This window comes from Diabrotica virgifera, chromosome 6 (genome assembly GCF_917563875.1).
Source record: "Diabrotica virgifera virgifera chromosome 6, PGI_DIABVI_V3a".
Lineage (NCBI taxonomy): Eukaryota > Metazoa > Arthropoda > Insecta > Coleoptera > Chrysomelidae > Diabrotica > Diabrotica virgifera.
The window spans coordinates 201,938,785-201,961,935 of NC_065448.1; the positions used below are offsets into that span (position 1 = coordinate 201,938,785).

The 23,151-nt window shown below is 32.6% G+C and overlaps 1 protein-coding gene across 1 annotated transcript; it reads right to left on the bottom strand.

Moving 5' to 3' along the window:
- Positions 1-3,422: 3,422 nt before the first annotated feature.
- On the bottom strand, positions 3,423-23,116 carry LOC126886676 (mediator of RNA polymerase II transcription subunit 8). Its single transcript, XM_050653663.1, has 4 exons — positions 22,674-23,116; positions 19,752-19,997; positions 15,434-15,604; positions 3,423-3,909 (listed from the first exon to the last, which is right to left on the bottom strand). The coding sequence occupies exons 1-4, from the start codon at positions 22,839-22,841 to the stop codon at positions 3,715-3,717; spliced, it is 780 nt and encodes a 259-aa protein (XP_050509620.1). The 5' UTR covers positions 22,842-23,116; the 3' UTR covers positions 3,423-3,714.
- Positions 23,117-23,151: the final 35 nt, after the last annotated feature.

Here is a 23,151-nt window from a genome sequence, read left to right on the forward strand (position 1 = left end):
AATAGCAGTCTGATTTTTGCATGAGAGTTTAATCTCTGTTCGGAGAGTTTAAGTCTGTTCTGTCGGACAAAATAAATGTGCCGTTTTCGTGGTCTGACCGTTCCAAATTTTTAACCTGTTCCACAATTAAAACTGCCCCTGTTCCAGTGTTCCCATATATCAAAGTTTATCCGACTAGACACACTTAAGCTATTAACAAATTTTCAGCTTGCTATTAATCAACTTTTTTTCATACGCGGGATCCAGACCTAACCGTTTTCTGGGATTCGCAAGCTAGTCCATTCTTTCACGGTTTTTGCTCTAAATTTTAAAGAACCGCTGGGATTGACATGAAATTTGGCATACGTATAGCTTACATGTCAAAGAAAAGAAGTGATATTGTGCCGATGTGTGCTGTTGACCTGGGGGTGACTTTCACCCCCTATTGGGGGTGAAAAAATATATGTCCAAAATAAGTCCGGAAATGGGTAAACTGACTAATTTTAAGTAACTTTTGTTCTATAGAGCTTTTTCGCCAAGTCAACACTTTTCGAGTTATTTGCGAGTGAATATGTTCATTTTTCATCAAAATAACCATATTTTTAGACGCTTTTTCGCAAATAACTCAAAAAGTAAGTATTTTGTCGAAAAAAACGTTCTTAGCAAAAATATAGCTTATAAAAAAGTAAAAAAAAATGGTGTACGCGTTAGGTCTCTGGATCTCGTAGAACCGGAGTTATAGCCAATGAAAAATAGATTCATATTTACCAAATTTCAAATAGAATATTTCGACGTGAAATATCCAAAAAAATTAAGCACTTTTTGGGGAAAACCCATTATAACTTTTTTATAGTGTTTAAAAAAATCTTTATTTTTGTTATTACAAAAAGTTTCTATCAGTAAAGTTAAGCAAGTTACGCTCAAAATAAAGTTGGTCCCTTTTGTTTTAAAAAAAAATCGGGAAGACTAACCTCTAATTAGCAACTTAAATGAAATTATTCGTTACCGCTCCAAAAATTATTTTACTTATGTTGTGTTTATATGACCTGTAAGTTTCATCGATTCAAAGTGCTTATTTTTGGAAAAATTTGGTTTCAAAGTAAAATTTTTAAAAATTTAAATTTTGAAAAATATGCTTTTTTTCAAAATAACTTAAAAATTGTTAGAGATACCAAAAATGTCGAAAAACAAAAAAAAGTCAGATTTGCTTTTCTGAATATCATGTATTTTTTTGTTTTTCTGTTGGACAAAAATTGATTAAGATTTGGTGTTTCTAAATTTGCATACATTCGTGATCAGTGACTCGTTCAACCCATTTTAACTACAGCCGTTTTAATAATAAGGACTTTGTACCGATGAAACTTACAGATCATATAAACAATATATACACGAGCCAAGAAACTTGTGAAGTCGTAACGATTAAGATCATTTAAGATACTAATTAGGGGGTGATTTTCTCGATTTTTTTACCAAAACCAAAAGGGACTAACTTTTTTTTGAGCGTAACTTGTTTAATTTTGATGCTAGAAATTTTTTTTATAAAACAAAAATAAAGCTTTTTTAAACACTTTAAATAAGTTGTAATGAGTTTTCCCCGAAATGTGCTTCATTTTTGGTTATTTCACGTTAAAGTATTCCATTTGGAATTTGACGAATATGAACCTAATTTTATTAGCTATAACTCTGCTTCTACTAGGTGTAGAGACGTGATATATACACCATTTTTTTAAAATTTTACAGGCTATATTTTTGCTAAGAATGTTTGTTCGACAAAATACTTACTATTTGAGTTATTTGCGAAAAGCCGTCTAAAAGCGTGGTTATTTTGTTGCTAAAATGAACATATTCACTGCCAAATAACTCGAAAAGTATTGACTTAGTGAAAAAAACTCGATAGAACAAAAGTTATTTCAAATTAGCCAGTTTATCCATTTCCTGACTTTCTTTGGACGAATACTTTTTCACCCCCAAGAGGGTGTCACTTTTTATCAATATCACTTTTTTTCTTTGACTTGTTAGCTATGTGTATGCCAAATTTCATGTCAATCCAAGCGGTTCTTTAAAATTTAGAGATTTTGCAATATTTTACCGTTAAAGAACGGACTAAGCAGTTGTCCACATCGATACCGCAAAACGATCACAGAACTCTACTATGCCGAATTATTGAACCGAATTACAGAAAGACGGCTCCGTTTGTCGAAGAAAAAAATTGACAACGTACCGGCTAACAGGTAACCGTCTCAAGAGCCAAATTGGTCGAATTGGGCTATGAACTGCTCCTCATCCACGGCCCATTCGTATTCTCTAATTCTCCGTGCGGCTTATTTTTGTTTCCAAACGGTGGCATCATTGGATACACTTATAATTAAACAAGTTCGCGCACATCGAACACAACAGCGAGCACAACACAATGTAAACTATTTCACAGCATTTTTGAATTCATTGAAATTGCGTGAAAATCCACCTCAGAAGTTACAATTAAAAGTAGCATGATTTATCCATATGCTCGTAACATTAATCAACTCCGAGTATGCTACGGAACGAGATTGACTGTGAAAATGTTAATGAATATTGTCGTCATTGTGATAACGATCATGAAGCGAAAATACAAAGGAGAGGATGTCTTGATCCCGCTTATACCAATGATTCCAACGAACTTACCATTTGATTTTAAGGATCTACAATTTCTTGTACGTTTGGCTTTTGCAATGATAATAAAAAACATTGCGACATGCGACATTTATACGTCGCATTTTCGCGAATTGGATAATCGTCATCGTTGTATATTTAAACACATAAAACACATATAAAATATTGTTTATCAGAAAGCATTAAATTTATTAAATTTTTTTCGTACAGAATGTTTTTGAGTATTTTTTTGCTGTCGGTTATATTTAGTTATTGAACACATTTCACATTTCTAAAACGGTATGAATTTCGCCGGGTCAGCTTTCAATGTAAAAATGTACCATTCCCATTTAAAAAAAAAAACAAAAATGCCTAAAAAGGTGTCATAAAATTGTTGAATTGTTTTTATTAAATGTTATTTTTGGTTTGTTATTACGGAATATTACGGAGGGCCGGCGTAGCTAAGCGTTAGTGTGCTTGACTCGCGTGCCGGTAGTCCGGGGTTCAAATCCTACCGCCGGCAAGAACAACTAGACATTTTTAAAATGTTTATAGGCCTCAGGTCGACTCAGCCTGAGTAAAATGAGTACCTTGAGTAAAACCAGGGGTAATAATAGGGTTGAAGCGTAGAACTGGCCCTGTTACCTTCCTTGTATACCGTAGGCCCTAGATATAGCAGACTACCCTGCTGTACTCCCAAAGCCACAGCGGTATAAAACGAGAGACTATTATTATATCTTTATTACGGAATAAAAACACAAATCAAAACCCTTGTGCTAGAATTTCACGTTTCTATAAATTTAAAAACAACAAAATTTTGTTTATACCGTTTTATTTATTATATAAAGTCAGGCATTAATTCTTCGGATATATAAAATTATTGTTTATAATATGATCAAAAAAGTTAACGAATTTTTACAATAATATAAACAATGTTATTTTCCATAATTCACATTTTTAAATTATATCCAGTAAGTTATTTTAACTCTAAAATTCGCTCAGGGTAGGTACACGGTACACTAACACAACATATTCTTTTTATCGACGTAAAATAAATAATGACTGCAATATTTTTTAACTTAAAACGTTCGCACAATAGAGAACTATTTACCGACCATATGGATGCATTTGACCTGCACTTTTAATATTCGTCTTTATAGCAGATGGAGCTTTATTCATCGCCATAGCTTGAGTAGTAGGTGGCATCTGGCCAGGGCCTGGTGGACCGCCTGGTCTTCCTGTAGGTGTTACCATCATTCCACCAGATGTAGGATTTGCTTGACCATTCGGACTTGGGCCCATCTAATAAATAAAATAATCTTATTTATTATTTATTGATAACAAACGGGACAAAAATATATTCAATATATAAAATTACAAATAAAAATGGAATATACATCAATACAATAAATAAGCAAGTGCACACTTATTTATATAAAGTATCATTATGCATTTTAATACTTTAGTGCTTTCATGACATACCTATCTATTTCATGAAATAATTGATTTGCATGCATGATCTACGCAATTTAAAAGAACAGTACATCAGAAATCTTCTTTGAACTCTTTCTAACTTTTCGATACATGCTGGAGTAAAGGGAGACCAGATATCACAGTGGAATTTTCAAGTTGAAGCGGACAAGAGAAAAGTATATAGTTTATATAGATGCAATCCTACGAAAATCTCTGTTATACCTCTTAATAAAACCAAGCTATTTCACAGCCTTGTTGCATATAGGATCTATACATTGAATGAATCTATATATCTACAGTTTGAAGCACAGAATTTTTCTGAGAAAACACATCTAGATCTGTTCCTCCCAATCAAAATATCCTCTAAATCAGGGGGTTATCAATCTGTGGTAGATGTTGCACTGGTGGTACATATCATTATTTGCGGTGGTACACAACACACAAAAACACAGCCAAAATCCAGCATATTTGTAGTTAATTAGATTACCTAGCTAGATAAGTATTCAGTTAGGTGGTACCAAAAATAATAAAAAAAAAATTGTGGTACATGACTCAAAAAGATTGACAACACTGCTCTAAATTGTAATTAAAGATTATAGTCGCCATAGTATATAATATTGTCAGGAAAAAATAATGCCACCACCACATGTTTTTCCAGTAGCAGTATGGTCTCTATCTTTCCTCAATATGGAATAACCATTCAAGCCAAATTCGTCATCAACAATTTCCTGGCAGAGCCACGTCCCCAAAATGATAACATTATATCCAGTAGAAGAAGCATTATTGCACATTAGATCCAATTTTGTCCTGTCCCCTAACATTTTGGTAATATATTTAGAGCTGCTTATAAGATTTCATAAATGAATTTGATGAATAAAGAAATTGAAGTGTTAAATACCACCAAAACAAGAAAATTGGAATATTTTCGACATATTACACGTGGAGAGAGATACAACTTGCTCCAACTCATTATCCAGGAAAAGATTCAAGGAAAAAGAAGCAAAAGAAGACGCAGAATATCGAGGATGCGCAATGGAGAATGGTACGGATGTACAGTTACGATCACTGAATAGTTTACACATTAATTTTTATATTGTAATACTGTAAAGTTGCAGTGTCGTACGGATCTGATAAATATCAAAGTCAAAAAATTTCAAAAAGTCAATACTCAAAAATTTCGCGAGTTGAAAAATAAAATAAATTGATATCAAACTCCCCCAAAAAAAACTTCTTTGTATACTTTCCATTTTGTTAATTTTTTTTTATTTAGCTTAATGCCTCTACAACTAATGGCCCTTGGCATTTTTGTTAAATTTTGTAAAATTTATTTATAATATTTTGATTTTTTTATTTTAATCAACCTATTCTAGGTACACCACTGGTAACGTCACTTTGACGTAAAAGGTGCGTTTAAACGAGGTGAAATTTAAAAAAATTGACTCCTAGATACGAAGCCTGTAAACTATTAATAGTATGGTATAGTTAGACCCAAACCCAGACATCCAAAGTGAAAGTTATCCTCCAACACCAAATTGTTCTATATGGTCCACATAATGTTCAGAAAAAAGTCACACCATTTTGAGCGTCGGGTTTGGGGGGGGAGGGGGGGAAGAAATCTGCAAATTCGTAGTTTTTTACGTTTTTCGTCAATATTTCTAAAACTAAGCGGTTTAGCATGAACAACCCTCTACACAAAATTGTTCTACATTAAATTTGAAATAAAAAAGGCCCTATGCATAACTCTTCTAAAATGAACGGTTCCAAAGTTACGAAGGTAGTATAGTATAATTGATCCAAAAAAAGACCTAACCCAGAAATCCAAAGTAAAAGTTTTCCTTCAACACCAACTTGTTCTATATGGTCCACATATTGTTCAGTAAAAAGTTACACCATTTTGAGCGTCCGATTTGGGGGGGAGACGGGGGAGAATTCGGTAAATTAGTAGTTTTTTTACGTTTTTCGTCAATATTTCTAAAACTATGCGATTTAGCATGAACAACCCTCTATACAAAATTGTTCTACATTAAATTTTAAATAAAAAAGGCCCTATGCATAATCTTTCTAAAATGAATGGTTCCAAAGTTACGGAGGTAGTATAGTATAACTGGTCCAAAACAAGGCCTAACCCAAACATCCAAAGTAAAAGTTTTCCTCCAACACCGAAATGTTCTATATGGTCCACATATTGTTCAGTAAAAAGTTACACCATTTTGAGCGTCCGGTTTGGGAGGGAGGTGGGAGAGAAGCCGGTAAATTAGTAGTTTTTTTACATTTTTCTTTGTGACTTTTTTCTGAACATTATGTGGACCATATAGAACAATTTGGTGTTGGAGGATAACTTTCACTTTGGATGTCTGGGTTTTTGGTATATTTATATCATAAATATTGCCCAAAAAATATAAAAAGTATCGAAAACCTCGACTTTTCACCCTCCGTAACTCTGGAACCGTTGATTTTATAACAATTATGAATACAACATTTTTTGTTTTAATTTCGTTTAGAACATTCTTGTATATAACATTGTTTACGCTAAAGCATAGTTTTAGAAATATTGACGAAAAACTTAAAAAAAACTACTAATTTACCGGTTGCTCTCCCATCTCCCTCCCAAACCGGACGCTCAAAATGGTGTAACTTTTTACTGAACAATATGTGGACCATATAGAACATTTTGGTGTTGGAGGAAAACTTTTACTTTGGATGTTTGGGTTAGGCCTTTTTTTGGACCAGTTATACTATACTACCTCCGTAACTTTGGAACCGTCCATTTTAGAAGGATTACGCATAGGGCCTTTTTTATTTAAAATTTAATGTAGAATATTTTTGTAGAGAAGGTTGTTAATGCTAAACTGCATAGTTTTAAAAATATTGACGAAAAACCTAAAAAACTACGAATTTACCGATTTCTCCCCCCTCTCCCCCCCCAAACCCGACGCTCAAAATGGTGTGACTTTTTTCTGGACATTGTGTGGACCATATAGAACAATTTGGTGTTGAAGGATAACTTTCACTTTGGATGTCTGGGTTATGCCATCTTTTGGATCAACTATACTATACTATAAATGATCGTAATTGTACATCAAATGAACTTTTCAGAGCAGCCTTCTCCAAAGTCCGAATACCTATGATGATTGCCGACCTCCGTCGTGGAGATGACACTTAAAGAAGATAAAATTTCAGACAGAAAGATAAACGGAGAAAAGCTTAGCCATCTGAGGTTAGCCATTTGCTAATAGCTGATAGGCGAACACCTAGTAGAACGCTTAGCGGAACTATGGTGGGACGTCTGCTAATAGGAAGACCAAGGAAGGGGTGGACAGACGAAGTGAGAACCGATGCTAAAGAGATGTTAAGGGTGGACAACTGGAGGAGAGCAGCCAGGGACAGAGATACTTGGAGGCGGATGCTGAGGGAAGGCAGGACCCGACTTTGGCTGTAGCGCCATAGGAGAGAGAATAGCTGATACGATAGATGAGGCCAAAGAACTTTTAAATCAGCTCTACCTTTCCTCGCTAGAAGGGGGATTGAAAATAAATATATCTACAACCCAGATGACGACAAATTTTGTAGTCAGCGAAGATATTATATGCGTAGGACAAGATCCATAGACCAGGTGATAGCTTATAAATACCTAGGTCATGAGATTCGCATAGGAAAAGATAGCCAAACCGTTGAGATTCTCCGTCGTATATGACTGACTTACACAGACTTCGGTAATAGTCCATTCTTTCACGGTTTTTGCTCTAAATTTTAAAGAACCGCTTGGATTGACATGAAATTTGGCATACGTATAGCTTACATGTCGAAGAAAAAAAGTGATATTGTGCCGATGTGTGCTTTTGCCCTGGGGGTGACTTTCACCCCCCATTTGGGGGTGAAAAAATATATGTCCAAAATAAGTCCGGAAATGAGTAAACTGACTAATTTTAAGTAACTTTTGTTCTATAGAGCTTTTTCGCCAAGTCAACACTTTTCGAGTTATTTGCGAGTGAATATGTTCATTTTTCAACAAAATAACCACATTTTTAGACGGTTTTTGGCAAATCACTCAAAAAGTAAGTATTTTGTCGAAAAAAACGTTCTTAGCAAAAATATAGCCTGTAAAAAAGTAAAAAAAAATGGTGTACGCGTTAGGTCTCTGGATCTCGTAGAACCAGAGTTATAGCCAATGAAAAATAGACTCATATTCACCAAATTTTAAATAGAATATTTCGACGTGAGATATCAAAAAAGTTAAGCACTTTTTGGAGGAAACCTATTATAACTTTTCTAAAGTGTTTAAAAAAGCTTTATTTTTGTTGTTACAAAAAGTTTCTAGCATTAAATTTAAGCAAGTTACGCTCAAAATAAAGTTGGTTCCTTTTTGTTTTTACAAAAAAAAATCGGGAAGACCACCCCCTAATTAGCAACTTAAATGAAATTAATCGTTACCGCTCCACAAATTATTTTACTTATATTGTGTTTATATGATCTGTAAGTTTCATCGATTCAAAGTGCTTATTTTTGAAAAAATTTGGTTTCAAAGTAAAATTTTTAAAAATTTAAATTTTGAAAAATATGCTTTTTTTCAAAATAACTTAAAAACTGTTAGAGATACCAAAAATCTCGAAAAATAAAAAAAGTCAGATTTGCTTTTCTGAATATCATGTATTTTTTGTTTTTCTGTTAGACAAAAATTGATTAAGATTTGGTGTTTCTAAGTTTGCATACATTCGTGATCAGTGACTCGCTCAACCCCTTTTAGCTACAGCCCTTTCAATAATAAGGACTTTGAACCGATGAAACTTACAGATCATATAAACAATATATACACGAGTCAAGAAACTTGTGAAGTCGTAACGATTAAGTTCATTTAAAATACTAGTTAGGGGGTGATTTTCTCGATTTTTTTACCAAAGCCAAAAGGGACTAACTCTATTTTGAGCGTAACTTGTTTAATTTTGATGCTAGAAATTTTTTTTATAAAACAAAAATGAAGCTTTTTTTAAACACTTTAAATAAGTTGTAATGAGTTTTCCCCGAAATGTGCTTCATTTTTGGTTATTTCACGTTAAAGTATTCCATTTGGAATTTGACGAATATGAACCTATTTTTCATTAGCTATAACTCTGCTTCTACTAGGTGTAGAGACGTGATGTATACACCATTTTTTTTTAATTTTTTACAGGCTATATTTTTGTTAAGAATTTTTTTTCGACAAAATACTTACTATTTGAGTTATTTGCGAAAAACCGTCTAAAAGCGTGGTTATTTTGTTGAAAAAATGAAAATATTCACTGCCAAATAACTCGAAAAGTATTGACTTAGTGAAAAAACTCTATAGAACAAAAGTTACTTAAAATTAGCCAGTTTATCCATTTCCTGACTTTCTTTGGACGAATATTTTTTCACCCCCAAAAGGGGGTGAAAACCACCTCCAGGGCAAAAGCACATATCGGCGCAATATCACTTTTTTTCTTTGACTTGTTAGCTATGTGCATGCCAAATTTCATATCAATCCAAACGGTTCTTTAAAATTTAGAGGTTTTGCAATATTTTACCGTTAAAGAACGGACTATAAGCTGAACCATATTTTCAAATCATCTGACATACATTAATGCCTTAAAAGAAAAACCTTTAATCAGAGTGTTTTGCCAGTGTTGACTTAAGTAGCAGAAACGTTGACCATGGCAAGGAGAACAGTGCAAAACGGTGTGTCTCAAAGGGCGATGGAGCGTGATGTATTGGGCGTTTCACTACGAGACAAGATCCCAAACCGCCAGCTACGACAAAGATCAGGAATGGCTGATGCAGTAGAGAGAATAGCAAAACTGAAATGGAACTGGGCAGGTCACGTGGCTCGAATGACAGATAACAGGTGGACAAAGCGGATATGGAATGGAGACCAAGAGATGATGATTACCGAAATAGAGGTCATCCACCATCACGTTGGACTGATGATCTAAAACGTTGTCATAGGAAGTGGATGCAAGAGGCACAAGATCGAAATAGATGAAAAATTATGAGGGAGAACTATGTTTAGCAGGGGACAAGCGAAGATTGAACGATGATGATAAGATTTCATAAAGAATGTCTGTGTGTTATTGTCCACAGATTGCTTAGTGCTTTTTAATCTATATGGAGGATTTGTAAAAAACTCCCTAATTGTAACCATGCTTGGTCAAAATGGTATTTTCAGTATAGCATCAAATATGCTCTCACGAACACCAATTCTGAAAGAACTAATAATTATTGAAAGTCAGTTGCATTACCAGAACATTATGAGCCTTCAGATTGTTTTTCTTAATCTGACATCCTCAGAGGTAGAAGAAACATTATTAACATGCAAAAATCTCGTCCTTTCTACTTTCCTAAAATCAGCATTGGGATCTAAACCAACCATTTTAATACCTACTAATTTTTTCTTTAAAACCAGTGAAATCTTATATCAAATACAGTGAAATCGAATGAATGAAACCATGAATACAAGAAAATACGAAGTGAAGTCATAGAGACAACATGTGAAACGAATCAAAAAAATGGCAGATAACGAATTTATCTAGCAAAAATGGCATAAAACAAGTCACTGGAAAACTAGTAAAAACTCAGATGGTAGATATCTTAATTCTGCATCTGGTAGTTGAAATATACGATCTAATTTAAAAAGGGTACAAAAATTAATTCAAAGTTACAAAGCAGTGACAGGGAAACACAAACAAAGAGAGGTTTTAACAAAAAACGATCAGAACCGCTTCAGGGAACCAATGAAAATGCTGGAAGTATCCTGCGTGTGACCCCAAAACATACCTTTCTGGTTTCGATCCAAAAACGGAAACTCCGGAAATTATCAACTACCTAAAAGAAAGAGAACTGGATGAAAATGTTATCTGCGAGAAAATGAAAACCAGGACAGATAAGTACAAAAGTTCATTTAAAATAACTGTACCAGAACTAAAAATACCTCAGTTGATGAAGGAAGAATTGTGGCCTAATGGTATAATATTCAACCATTTTCAGAATGTACAGAATGTCAGAAGACACAGCAAAAGATAATAATAGATCAATAATACACTTAAATACGCAGTCAATCAAAACAAGCATTGATGCGATCAATCTTATCGTAGAAGACCACGATGAATGTTTTGCTCTGTGTTTAACTGAGCACTGGAAAACAGAAGATCAACTGAGGGACTACAATGTGAAAAATTTCAGACTGATATCTTCATATTGTAGAGGCAGTTCACAGGAACATGGTGGCAGTGCGGTATACATCAAACAACCGTTTATTGCAAAAGCCCGGGAAGGCATTTCAAGCTTATCAAAAAGATCAGTGTTTGAGTGTTCTGCTGCAGAGGTGCGAATTGATGGGGAATTGATGGGAAGAAGATCGTAGTGCTGTCCATATACTGAACCGAAAACCCACAAGTTTTAATAGACAAACTAGACCAAATACTCTATGACTTAGTTGACAAGGACTCCATCATTTTTCTGGCTGGAGATTTTAATTTGGATATGCTGCTTGATGGTGTAGGTTGGCCAGGTACATTAAAAACGTTTTTGAGCTCCTTTGATATTAAACCCTCCATCAAAGACTATACACGCATACAAGGTAACAAAAAATCCTGTATAGATAATATTTTTACAAATCTAGACATATTTGATTCTGTTGTATTCAATCCTCATACATCTGATCATACTGCTCAAAAGGTGAAATTTGAATTAAATAAATTTGACTCAAATATAACAAAAAACGAATATTTAGCAAGGAGAATAAAGATTTTTTTAAACTTATGTTGAGTAATGTTGACTGGGTATCTGTTTTTGAGACATTAGAAGTAGATGATCAGTGGGATACTTTCATGAATATAGTTCAGAAAATTTTTATAAAATGTTTTCCACTTAAAGAGTGGCTACAGCAAATAAAAAAAATCTCAACAGTGCTTGCAAAATGATGATATAAAAAATTGTAAATCTAGGTTTGATGTTTTGTTTACACTATTTTTCAATATTTTGGATTGATTTTCTTTTAAATATTCTTTGAATTGTACTTAATATATTTATTTAATTTAAAAATAAAATAATTGTACCATAGCTTCGAAATAAATTCACAAAAATGTGCTTGATATGTTGATTTCAAACCATACCCCCCCTTAAGAATAACACTAAACTGCAATTAGGATCCAAATTTTCCAAATAAGCAATCAGTTACTCAATACAATGTTATGAGTAATAATTATAAGTTTATTTGATATTCTTTGTTATAATTTAATTTAGGTGAACTGACCATCAACAATTACAATTTATTTATCCTTAACTGTAGGACAATATAAAACTTTACTTAAACTTTTTTTTGGCTTGGACTATAGTCATTCAGCCAGTCTCAATCAAAAGTAAATGTATTAAAGATATTGCCAATTAGTGAAACATGGTTATTATAATAATATTACAATTCTGTACGTCTTATTTTACATACTTATTACAGCTAATGTACATACTATGTTAATAAATATTATAAATATAATGTTTATCAAGAACGCATAGTGTATAAATTTTACAAATAAAATTATTAATCTTAATATTTAAAATAAATGCATTCTTTTTATATTTTTTTTTTGTTTTGTTTTTTTTGCTTTGTTTTTTTTTTGTTTTGTTTTTTTTTAAGTAAGTCTGACAATATATTTTATATTTTTCTTGACATTACTTCAGAACTGTATACACTGTCAATACATAAATTAACAACCATAGAACAACATCCACTTTTAATATTGGATATTTTAACATTCTTAACCAAAAAAAGTTATTACGCATATCGATTATAAAATTGCTGATTACTTTTCGAAAATGACTATCACTCACAAAAAAACAATGAAAAATATTGTTTTACTACAATGCTACTGACTGTAACGGGTTAGTTTTAATTTAACATTTTTAGGTAATGTTCGATTGAAAATTCTTTTGAAGAAAATCGGCATCGCCGCGCTAAAAACTCCCATAAGGATTGCATTGTCATATGTTCGTGTACTGTAAAGTCAAGGTGGGACAGACATTAGCAGTCGGATTTGTTTTAGTTCATTCAAAGACAGTCATATATCTGATGATAGCTTAGGAGCTTGAAATCGGTTACGGTGTTTATGGCACTCTCTGAATGAATTGAAATATAAGACGTCTCTAGTCTAGTAATAATAATGTTGAATATAAAGATATTTACAGGGCAGAAAAACGTAAGTATAATTCTTTACTCACTCAATCTCGAAAAAATTGTTATAAAGAACGAATTGAAAATAGTGAAAATAAAACTAAAATGGCTTGGCAGTTGGTAAAAGAGATTAAGGGCAATTCAAAAAATCAAGGTAATTTTTGTTTAGAGGGTGATCATCAGGTGCTATCTAATGAAATAAATCAATTTATGGCAAACGCTGTGTCTGAAGCTGTAAAGAAAATAAAGCCTGTAAAAAATTTTCAAATTAATATCGAACAAAATAATCATTGCATGTTTTTAACCCCTGTTTCAGAAAAAGAAATAAGCCATATAATAATTAACTTAAAAAACAAGCATAGCTCTGGTTATGATGAAATATCAACCAGCTTAATTAAATTTGTTTCATCAGAGATTTGTCTTCCTCTATCTTTTATAGTTAGCGCTTCTTTCAGGCACAGTAAATTTCGTCTCAAAGTGTAAAACTGGCAATTGTCAAGCCACTACATAAAAAAGATGATGTTACTAAGATAGAGAACTATAGACCAATAAGCCTTCTTCCGTCATTCTCAAAAATATTCGAAAAAGCAATATATTCCAGACGACAAAACTTTTTTACTACAAACAACTTATTCAGTAGTTCGCAGCACGGTTTCCATGCAGGGAGGTCAGTTGAGACAGCTACCTATGATTTTATATCAAAAATTTTAGAAAAAGTAGAGTCAAAAATGAAAACACTCAGTGCTTTTTTAGACCTATCTAAGGCTTTTGATAGCCTAGATCATGCTCTCCTATTGCAAAAATGATATCGTTATGGAATACAGGAACCAGCATTGAAATGGATAAAATCATTTCTTAGAGATAAATCACAAAAAGTATGCTTGGAGAAACAGGGATGTAAGGTTTACTCTGAATCGATAAACTTAAAATTAGGTATACCACAGGGGAGCGTTTTGGGGCCTTTTCTCTTTTTGATCTATATAAATGACCTGCCAAATGCGGTGGTTAGTGGTTCCTCAAACCTTACTTTGCTGATGACTCAAACATGCTATTTTGGGAAGAAACATTAGAAACACTCCTCACAGTGACAGAACAAACTCTGGACAAGGCTGAACAGTGGTTCAGTGGAAATAGGCTGGTGCTTAATACTGATAAGACAGTATTTGTTTACTTTAGAACCAGCCAATCACGAGAAGAGTTCCCAGATACAGTCAATCTTCTATCACAAAACACAGAACCTTCTAGATCAGTTTAGTTTATTGGTCTTCATATTGACCAGAACCTAAATTGGCGGAACAAATAAAAAATGCAACAAAAAAGCTAAATAGAGCCTGCTACTCATTAAGAGTTTTGAAAAGCTATCTAGACCAGGGAATCTTATTATCGGTATATTATGCAAACTTTTATTCTATTATGCGATATGGAATAATCTTCTGGGGTGCTTCGGTGGATAGCTCAACTGTCTTCATAGTCCAAAAAAAGACAGTCAGGGTGATCTTAGGATTAAAGGCGAGAGAATCCTGTAGAGGCCGATTCAAATCACTCAATATACTCACTTTCTCAGCTGTCTATATATATATATATATATATATATATATATATATATATATATATATATATATATATATATATATACATATATATGAATGTATTATGTTCCTCTTTAAAAATTTTACTTTGTTTTATCACCTGCTACCAATCATGACTGTAACACAAGAAGCCTTAATTTGAATATTCCACTTCACAGATTGTCCCTAACAGAGAGAAGTCCTTTGTATGCGTGTGTTAAATTTTACAATAGTCTACCATCTGACATTCAACGGGAAACAAGCTATAAAGCTTTTAAAAGAACTGTTTTTCAACACCTCATTAACATTGAGCCCTATACTGTGGTGGAGTACCTGGCCTACCAGCCTTGATCAGCATATATGTAATTTGTATTGTTTGTATATTTTAATGGAATGTTAATATATATTTTTTTAATATGTGATTATTAGTAATGTGATGTTATTTGCTCAATTCTGTTAAAAGTTTATGCAAATAAAAATTTACTCTACTCTATTCTACTCAGGAAGTAAATGTATTTACGTTAGATTATGATGCTGACATAAAATAAAATGGGCGGATCAGTATAGGACTGTAGATAAATCAAATTTATAATGCATAATTTTTTGTTACCTTTAATCCTTTGCCCATCCCAACTGCAGTAACTAAAAGCTGTGTGTCGGCAACACTTGAATTTTGCTGCGTATTTCCTCTAGATGATGACTCAACCTCCCATTCTTCTCGTGCTTTACTCACAATATCCCATACATGGGAAACCACCTTCTGATATGTTGCAATTTGTTTCTAAAACAAGATTTTCTTAATATGGTTATAATATTATGTTCTGTTGATATGAACAAAAAAGGTAGTTATATCAAAAAAGTATTTGTACACTAAGCATCAAAATTAACGCACCACCTTAAAAATGGGACATTTTGGACGTTTCGTATTTCCTAAACCTGTTGTCCGATTTCAGAGATTTTTTTAGTATATTACAGCTTTATTCTTCAACAACATCGATGTGATAATAGTATTGCTAAACAGGTAAGTGTCATTGTATACCGGGTGTAACAATGATAGTGTGTTTTTTCCTCAAATTTTGGAACACCCTGTGGAATATTGTAGCGTATATAAAATATTGACATTAAAACTCAACTGTAGCCTTAGGCTTTCTTAACATTTTGCTTTTTTATTCATTCGATTATGTTGGATAATAAAAAAGTTAGGTACTTTAACAACTAGCAATGTTATTCATCAATACAGGGTGTTTCTAAATAAGTGCGACAAATTTTAAGGGGTAATTCTGCTTGAAAAAATAATGACCGTTTGCTTTATAAATGTATGTCCGCAAATGCTTTGTTTCCGAGATACGGGATGTTGAATTTCTTCTTACAAACTGACGATTTATTTATAGCTCTAAAAGTGGTTGAGATATGCAAATGAAATTTGGTAGGTTTTAAGGGGTAGTTATTGCGCATTTTTTCACATACAATTAAGAATTTTATATTCACCATTGGCGTGCATACGGGTATAAACATTTTAGAAACATCCCGTATGCACGCCAATGGTGAATATAAAACTCTTGATTGTATGTCAAAAAATGCGCAATAACTACCCCTTAAAACATACCAAATTTCATTTGCATATCTCAACCCGTTTTAGAGCAATAAATAAATCGTCAGTTTGTAAGAAAAAATTCAACATCCCGTATCTCGGAAACAAAGCATTTGCGGACATATGATTATAAATCAAACGGTCATTATTTTTCATGCAGAATTACCCCTTAAAGTTTGTCGCACCTATTTAGAAACACCTTACATTGATGAATAACATGGCTAGTTGTTAAAGTAACTAACTTTTTTTTGAAGTTATACTTCTTTACGGGCGTAATGACCGTGAAATTTTATATGGTAAAACCTAGCGACCGGGCGCATGCGCATTATAACTTTGTTCTGATTGGATGTTCAAATGACATGACAAAAATTATCCAATATGGCAGCTGTGGCACAGCTGTGGGACTGTAGTTTGGTTATAATGTATGCTTGTTGCGTTTTAAAATTTGTAGGAAGAGAAACAACAAACAAAAAGTTAGTTAATGGTTATACTGCCTTTTTAAATAGTTTTCATATTATATTTTTGGACTTATTTACATAGAAGAGATGATTGTTGCATGCCAATGTGAAAGCTCATCAAACTGTGACTAGAATGAGTGCCGCAGATCTCGCTTATTCAAAGCTAAAGAATCTTTCACTGGTAAGTGTTTTATAAATAGTTGATCAAATTTTGTTATGATATTTGAACATAGCCACTTTGCACGACGCAAGTGATTGCGAAATTTATTAGTCGTTATATGGGCTCCGATACCTACCTTGAACCTACCAAAATACATAAGTAGTATGTAATACTTTTATTTACATAATTTGATTACCATCAAAATTTCTATCAATATTCACCTAATATATTGTTTTCTTACTCTATGTTTTGTTGTATTTTTTCAATTCTAAATCATTTCAATTCAAAATCAAAATAATTTGATTTACATAAGTTAAAAATGTCAAAAGGTTAATCTGTTTGGTTAGACGATCTTCGCACATAATGACAAGCTGTCTCTGTGGCGAAGTTTTTAATGCGAGTGAATCCCAATACAACGCAAATACCAGCCGCGTGGTAAGTTGGTTCGAATCCCAATAGAAACTTTTATTTTTTTTTATACATTTTATGATTGTAAGTATATTTATTATATAATTTTATTTTCAGAAAATACGTATTTAGTTAAAAAATTTTCCGACAATTAATGTTCAGAAATCATTTGTGGCATTTTTAATGTGTTTGTGTGTGTTTTATTTTTTTATTATTTTAATTTTTGGCACTGTTTTAATAAAAATGTTTGAGAAGTAGTAAGTATAAATTAATTTAATATTTAAATAAAATATAAATAAAAAGTATATTAATTTCGTTTATAATCATATAATCATATAATAGAAGTATAACTTCTTACGTGCGTACAAAGTACACACACATTCTTTTTATCTCACATAAGCAAATTAATCAAAAAGCAGAATGTTAAGAAAGCCTAAGGCTACAGTTGAGTTTTAATTTCAATATTTTATATACGCTAGCCGCTAGAATATTCCACAGGGTGTGCCAAACTTTGAGGAAAAAACACACTATCATTGTTACACCCGGTATACAGTGACACTTACCTGTTTGGCAATAATATTATTACATCAATATTCTTGAAGAACAAAGCTATAATATACTAAAAAAATCACTAAAATCGGATAACAGGTTTAGGAAATACGAGCCATCAAAAATGTCCCATTTTTAAGGTGGTGCGTTATTTTGATGCTTAGTGTATATAGAACGGCAGCTCTATAAGTAGGTACTTAGCCGCATCACCCGATTGCATTACTATCACAAGAGAAATTGGCTATTATGTAATACATTGAAATACTACATTGAAACAGACTAAATACTAAATATTAACCCATTTTGAAAAATATTAGATAGGATAGATCAGCGATACTCAACCTTTTTCTTTCCTGGGCCACATAGTAGCTATTGCCACAGCTTGCGGGCCGCAATCAAGATGAAGTAGTATACAGGGTGTTTAATTGGGAAACGGAAATACTTGAATGGTGAATAGAGATAAATGAAGCGGTTCTAGACATACTTAATTTATTGCTCCACCGACTTTATAACCGAGTTACAGGGTGTTTTATCGATTTTGCCCATTTCTTTCTGGACCCATAACTTAAGAACAACCTTGTATATTTTTTTGATATTTGGTACACATATGTCGCATTTAGAATCCAAACCACCCAACTACTATATCACAAGAAAAATCCAGGTCCGGATTAAACAAAATTTTAAATCCATTGTGACCTTGAAACAACATCCTGTATATTGAAATTTTCAAAACCGGTTTGCACATGTGAAAAGAACTTTAACACATTCACGGTCACGCTTCATGTAGACACGTCTCCTTATGGAGTAAATGACTTCATATGCAGTCGTGTCCGTGAATGTGTTAATGGAACTTCCATTTTTTGCGCAGACAATAGGACTTTTCATCGATTGTCATTTGTTTCGAGCTTCTGTCATGTGTCACATAATATTATATCTACCTCATACGTCTTTGGTTTGCATCATTGATATGTACCAATAACGTATGACGTAGATATATTAATATTATGTTACACATGACAGAAGCTCGAAACAAATGACTGTGAATGAAAAGCCCTATTCAATGACTTTAATTTTGAAATTATGTCGAAATTTTTAAGAACTCATAAAAATTAAATTACAACTAATGATATCTGTGAGTTCTAGAAGAAAAAAAATTAACAAGCATATCGGAATTTTCTTTAATTTATATGTATTTTAAGTTTGGTAATTTACCTTACATACTTTCAAAACAAAAATGTCGGTATAATTATTTCAAAATTAATGTCATTAAATTGTTTGCGCAAAAAATTGAAGCGAGCAATTAAATTTAGTTTTTATGATTTTTTTAAATGTGCAGACGAATTTTGAAAATTTTAATATACAGGGTGTTGTTTCAAGGTCACAATTATTTAAAAAAAATTTTTGTTAATCCGGACTTGAATTTTTCTTGTGATTACTAAATGGGTTGTTGCAATGTAGTAAATAAGTATTGATTATTTTTAAAATGAGTAAGTATTTGTTCATTAACGTTAATAATTTATTATTAAAAATTAATAATACCTTGCTTTTTATTCAGAGTTCTTAAATTTAAAATTAAAGTGATTAAATTGTCTGCCTCACTCCCAAACACGCCTCAAATACATCGGCACACTATCAAATAATTAGAGAAAACACGTGAAATTTGACAAATAATTTGATCACAGGGCCCTTTAAAAAGCCTTCGGGCCGCATAAAAAACGCTAGAGGGCCGCAGGTTGAGTATCACTGGGATAGATGATCTTACCTGAGCATTATCATACTGCAAACTTAAAGCCTTGTTTTCCAATTGCATCATTTTTGTTTCAGCCATTGGTTCTAATTTTGTTCTAAGGTAATCAGGAACTAAGTCATGAGCAAATGTTGTTACTCTATGTTCAGTAATTTGTGCAAGTTGTTCATCTCTTTCAGGCGATAGCATTAGTGGTAAAACAGTCAAGTTTCTTAATACTGGACATTTATCATGACTCATTACTTTGGAAAGAGATGTTAACTGAAATTCATGTAATCAAAGTTAATACTAGTATAACACAAGGGTAGCCAAACTACTACTCGCCAGTCATATGTGGCAACTCTTAGGCATAGGAGAGGGAATTACCTTATTTGGTCTTGATTAAAAATTAGAATTTTGTTTTTGCTATCCCAATACAAATAAATGATTGAATTTTGTTTCTTTAAATCGAAGAGACAATTAAGTATTTTTCTTTGAATACTTTTAAGGTACATTTTAAAACCATATACAGAATGGGAATTGAATTTAAATTTATAGGGTTTCTTGGATCATTACAGAGAACGAGATAGAGATAGTGCAAACACTCGTGACCACGGCGCAGTAGACGAAATTTGGTTTAGTCCCCACTGCCATACGAAATGCACTGTGCTATGCAACGTGAAAATATCCGCCTTCGCGCAGCTCCATGGTCAGGAGTGTTTGCAACATCTCTACAAATAAAGAATATTTTTCTTTATGCAAGGGATATTTTAAAATTTTTTCATATCAAAAAGTGAAAATAAGGGACATATTTCAATTTGTTCAGAGAGGACCATAAACGCCCTTATGAATTCTTCACCCTCTTTAGAGATCATCGGAGTCTATATTCATTTTCATTTCATATAAGTTTACTCATCTGAGTATGTACCAAGAATATGTTGGAATGTTTGCATTGATGAATAGACAGGTAGTGAAGTGAAATTTTTAGACTCCCTGGGTCTTCTTTCATTCATCTTTGACTTGATTTGCAAGTAATAGAAACCACGAATACAGGTGTAACCAGAATCTCGTCCTAAGAGAATTGTTTATACCTATCTCCTGAAATAAAACTTTAAATTGTTTTTTCTCATATCCTTTTAAAGTTCAAGTAAGAAAAAATTAAGGTTATTGGTTTAAATTAAGGTTATTTATAATATTAATTAATATTATATTAAGGCTGACATTATGGCAGTGAATTTGAAGGGTACAGGCAAGGAAGGTGCTATGTCAGAATAATAAGTTTCGAGAAAAATGGTTTTAAAGGTTTAGGCCCGGTTTTTCAGTGAGCGGTTAATATTTTGGTTAGCTAACCTAGTTTAAATTTTAACCAATATTTTAACCCTCATAGCATTTTTAAGTGCTTTAAATCAAGTTAAGAAAATCTCGGTTAGCTAACCACTTTTTTTCTTCTGTTGGCAGCAGTAACTGTACATGCGCATGTGCAATTCGAGAAATAATGATCAATTTGACAGAAAAATAAATAAAAGACAATTTCATAACCAAATAAAAAAAATGATTAATGCAATGCAATATCAAGTTCGGAATCTTTGTTTAGTTCATAACGTCTACCTCGGTTTCATAACAGAAGAGAATTAGAATTACTGGGACGATTTAGACTTTTTCCGATTTTGTTTGTCAAAGACCACGGTCTTATCACTATTTGAACAGATTGACCAGGAAATAAGAAGTCAGACTCTTTGGTAAATAATTAAGTATTTTGCTGTGTAGATAAATATAAAATAATCTTTTTAAAATATTACTAGGATTGATGCATTAAATCCTGTTACAGTAAGTGTAAACATAGGTACCTGTTACAGTTATATTTAAATATAATATTTCCTTATAATTCCTTCCTGTATAATAACGATAATAATTTATAATTTCAATAATAATAATTTCCTTATAATAATAAGGAGGTATTAGAATACTTCATGTGATGAAAGAAAATAACATAACCCAACTAATCCTTTCTGTCAGGCAGGTACTCAAAAAAATAAACATGACCATGATGCATTCACTGCACCAATGCGCAAGTGTAACCGCAAAATTCGGAGTTAAACCATCTAACGAGGATAGGTTAAAATCGTGGTTAACTTAAACAAGTTTAAGGTCTAACCCAGTACTGAAAAACTGATTAAACATGAATATTTCGGTAAACAACAAATAAATAGGTTAATCCAGCACTGAAAAACAGGCCCTAAGACTCTGGTGTTTGTTTATTATTTATGCACTTATGAAAACTTGTTTATTTACTAAACTTGCTGGAATTACAGTGCTGGCATCAGCTGATGTGTACAAAATCACATAGCACTTTTTTTCACCGGGACTGCACAGATCTGCCACCTGCTTAGCTTGACTAGAGAAATTAAAATATGTTGTTATTCCTGACTGAACACGTTCCTAGCGGTGACTGATTTATAGAATGGTAGTCGAGATCGCTGGTTAACAGAGGGGACCAGAAACTCATTTTTTGCAAAAATTGACATAGCACCTTCTTTGCCTATACCCTTTGTTTAGAGTTTCTAGAATTTAAAGAAAGTGCAGGTGGCAATAAGAAGCCAATTTCAAGTAGGGTGTAAATTGCAAACAATAAAAGTATGTAAATTTAAGAAAATCTTAATGACTGTAAAGCTATTGTCATAATAACGAATGAAGGAAATAATTTTTTTATTTAGCTTAAATGCCTAGACAACTAAGGCCATTGGCATGGTACAGTTGATTTCGTAACCAGATTATAGTGTAATGTGTAGTGACTGTGTGTTGGGTAAATGTCTTGTTACTTAGTAAAGTCGACTTCATTATCTGTACAAAGAGAGGCTAATTGTATCCGAACCTCTGTGGTCTCTAAGGTGAGTACCGATCCCACATCCCACAAGGAAAGGAAAGATTATTATTACAAAAAAAACGCAATTTACTTACTTGTCCTGATATTAAAGCATAATTATCCAAAAAAGTCGGCCAATTAATAGCATCATATTCATTTTCAATTTTAAATATCATCGATGCTATTGACTGCTTCAAATCATTTACTCTTTGAATAATCGCGTCCAAAGCAGACTCAAGTTGTTTTTCTTCTCTTTGCTGCATACTTTGAATAAAAATTTGTAACTTTAAATAATAAACAAAATAATCAACATAACCTATTCTATATTCTTCCAGTGACTTCTTCTTTTCGCAATATTTACCGAACTCATCTTATTTGTATGGATCACTATCCATAGAAATTAGGATTGTATGTGATAAATAAGATAAATACCCCTTGTGATTAACTCTTACCATATTAACATTTAACATGTACTACATTCTACGGCATATTTAATGGTAATATTATTGTGAGGATTGATGATGAGGAGGAAATCGTATTTTCTAAAAGGTCGTATAGAATGGAAAAACAAAT

Excerpts from the sequence above, each read along its gene's own strand:
- LOC126886676 (XM_050653663.1), bottom strand. The coding sequence starts at position 22,841 with ATGCAGCAAAGAGAAGAAAAACAACTTGAGTCTGCTTTGGACGCGATT. Across the intron at positions 19,998-22,673 it reads ATGCTTTAATATCAGGACAA|TTAACATCTCTTTCCAAAGT; the intron begins GTAAGTAAATTG and ends CATGAATTTCAG. Across the intron at positions 3,910-15,433 it reads GGATGGGCAAAGGATTAAAG|ATGGGCCCAAGTCCGAATGG; the intron begins GTAACAAAAAAT and ends TTTATTTATTAG.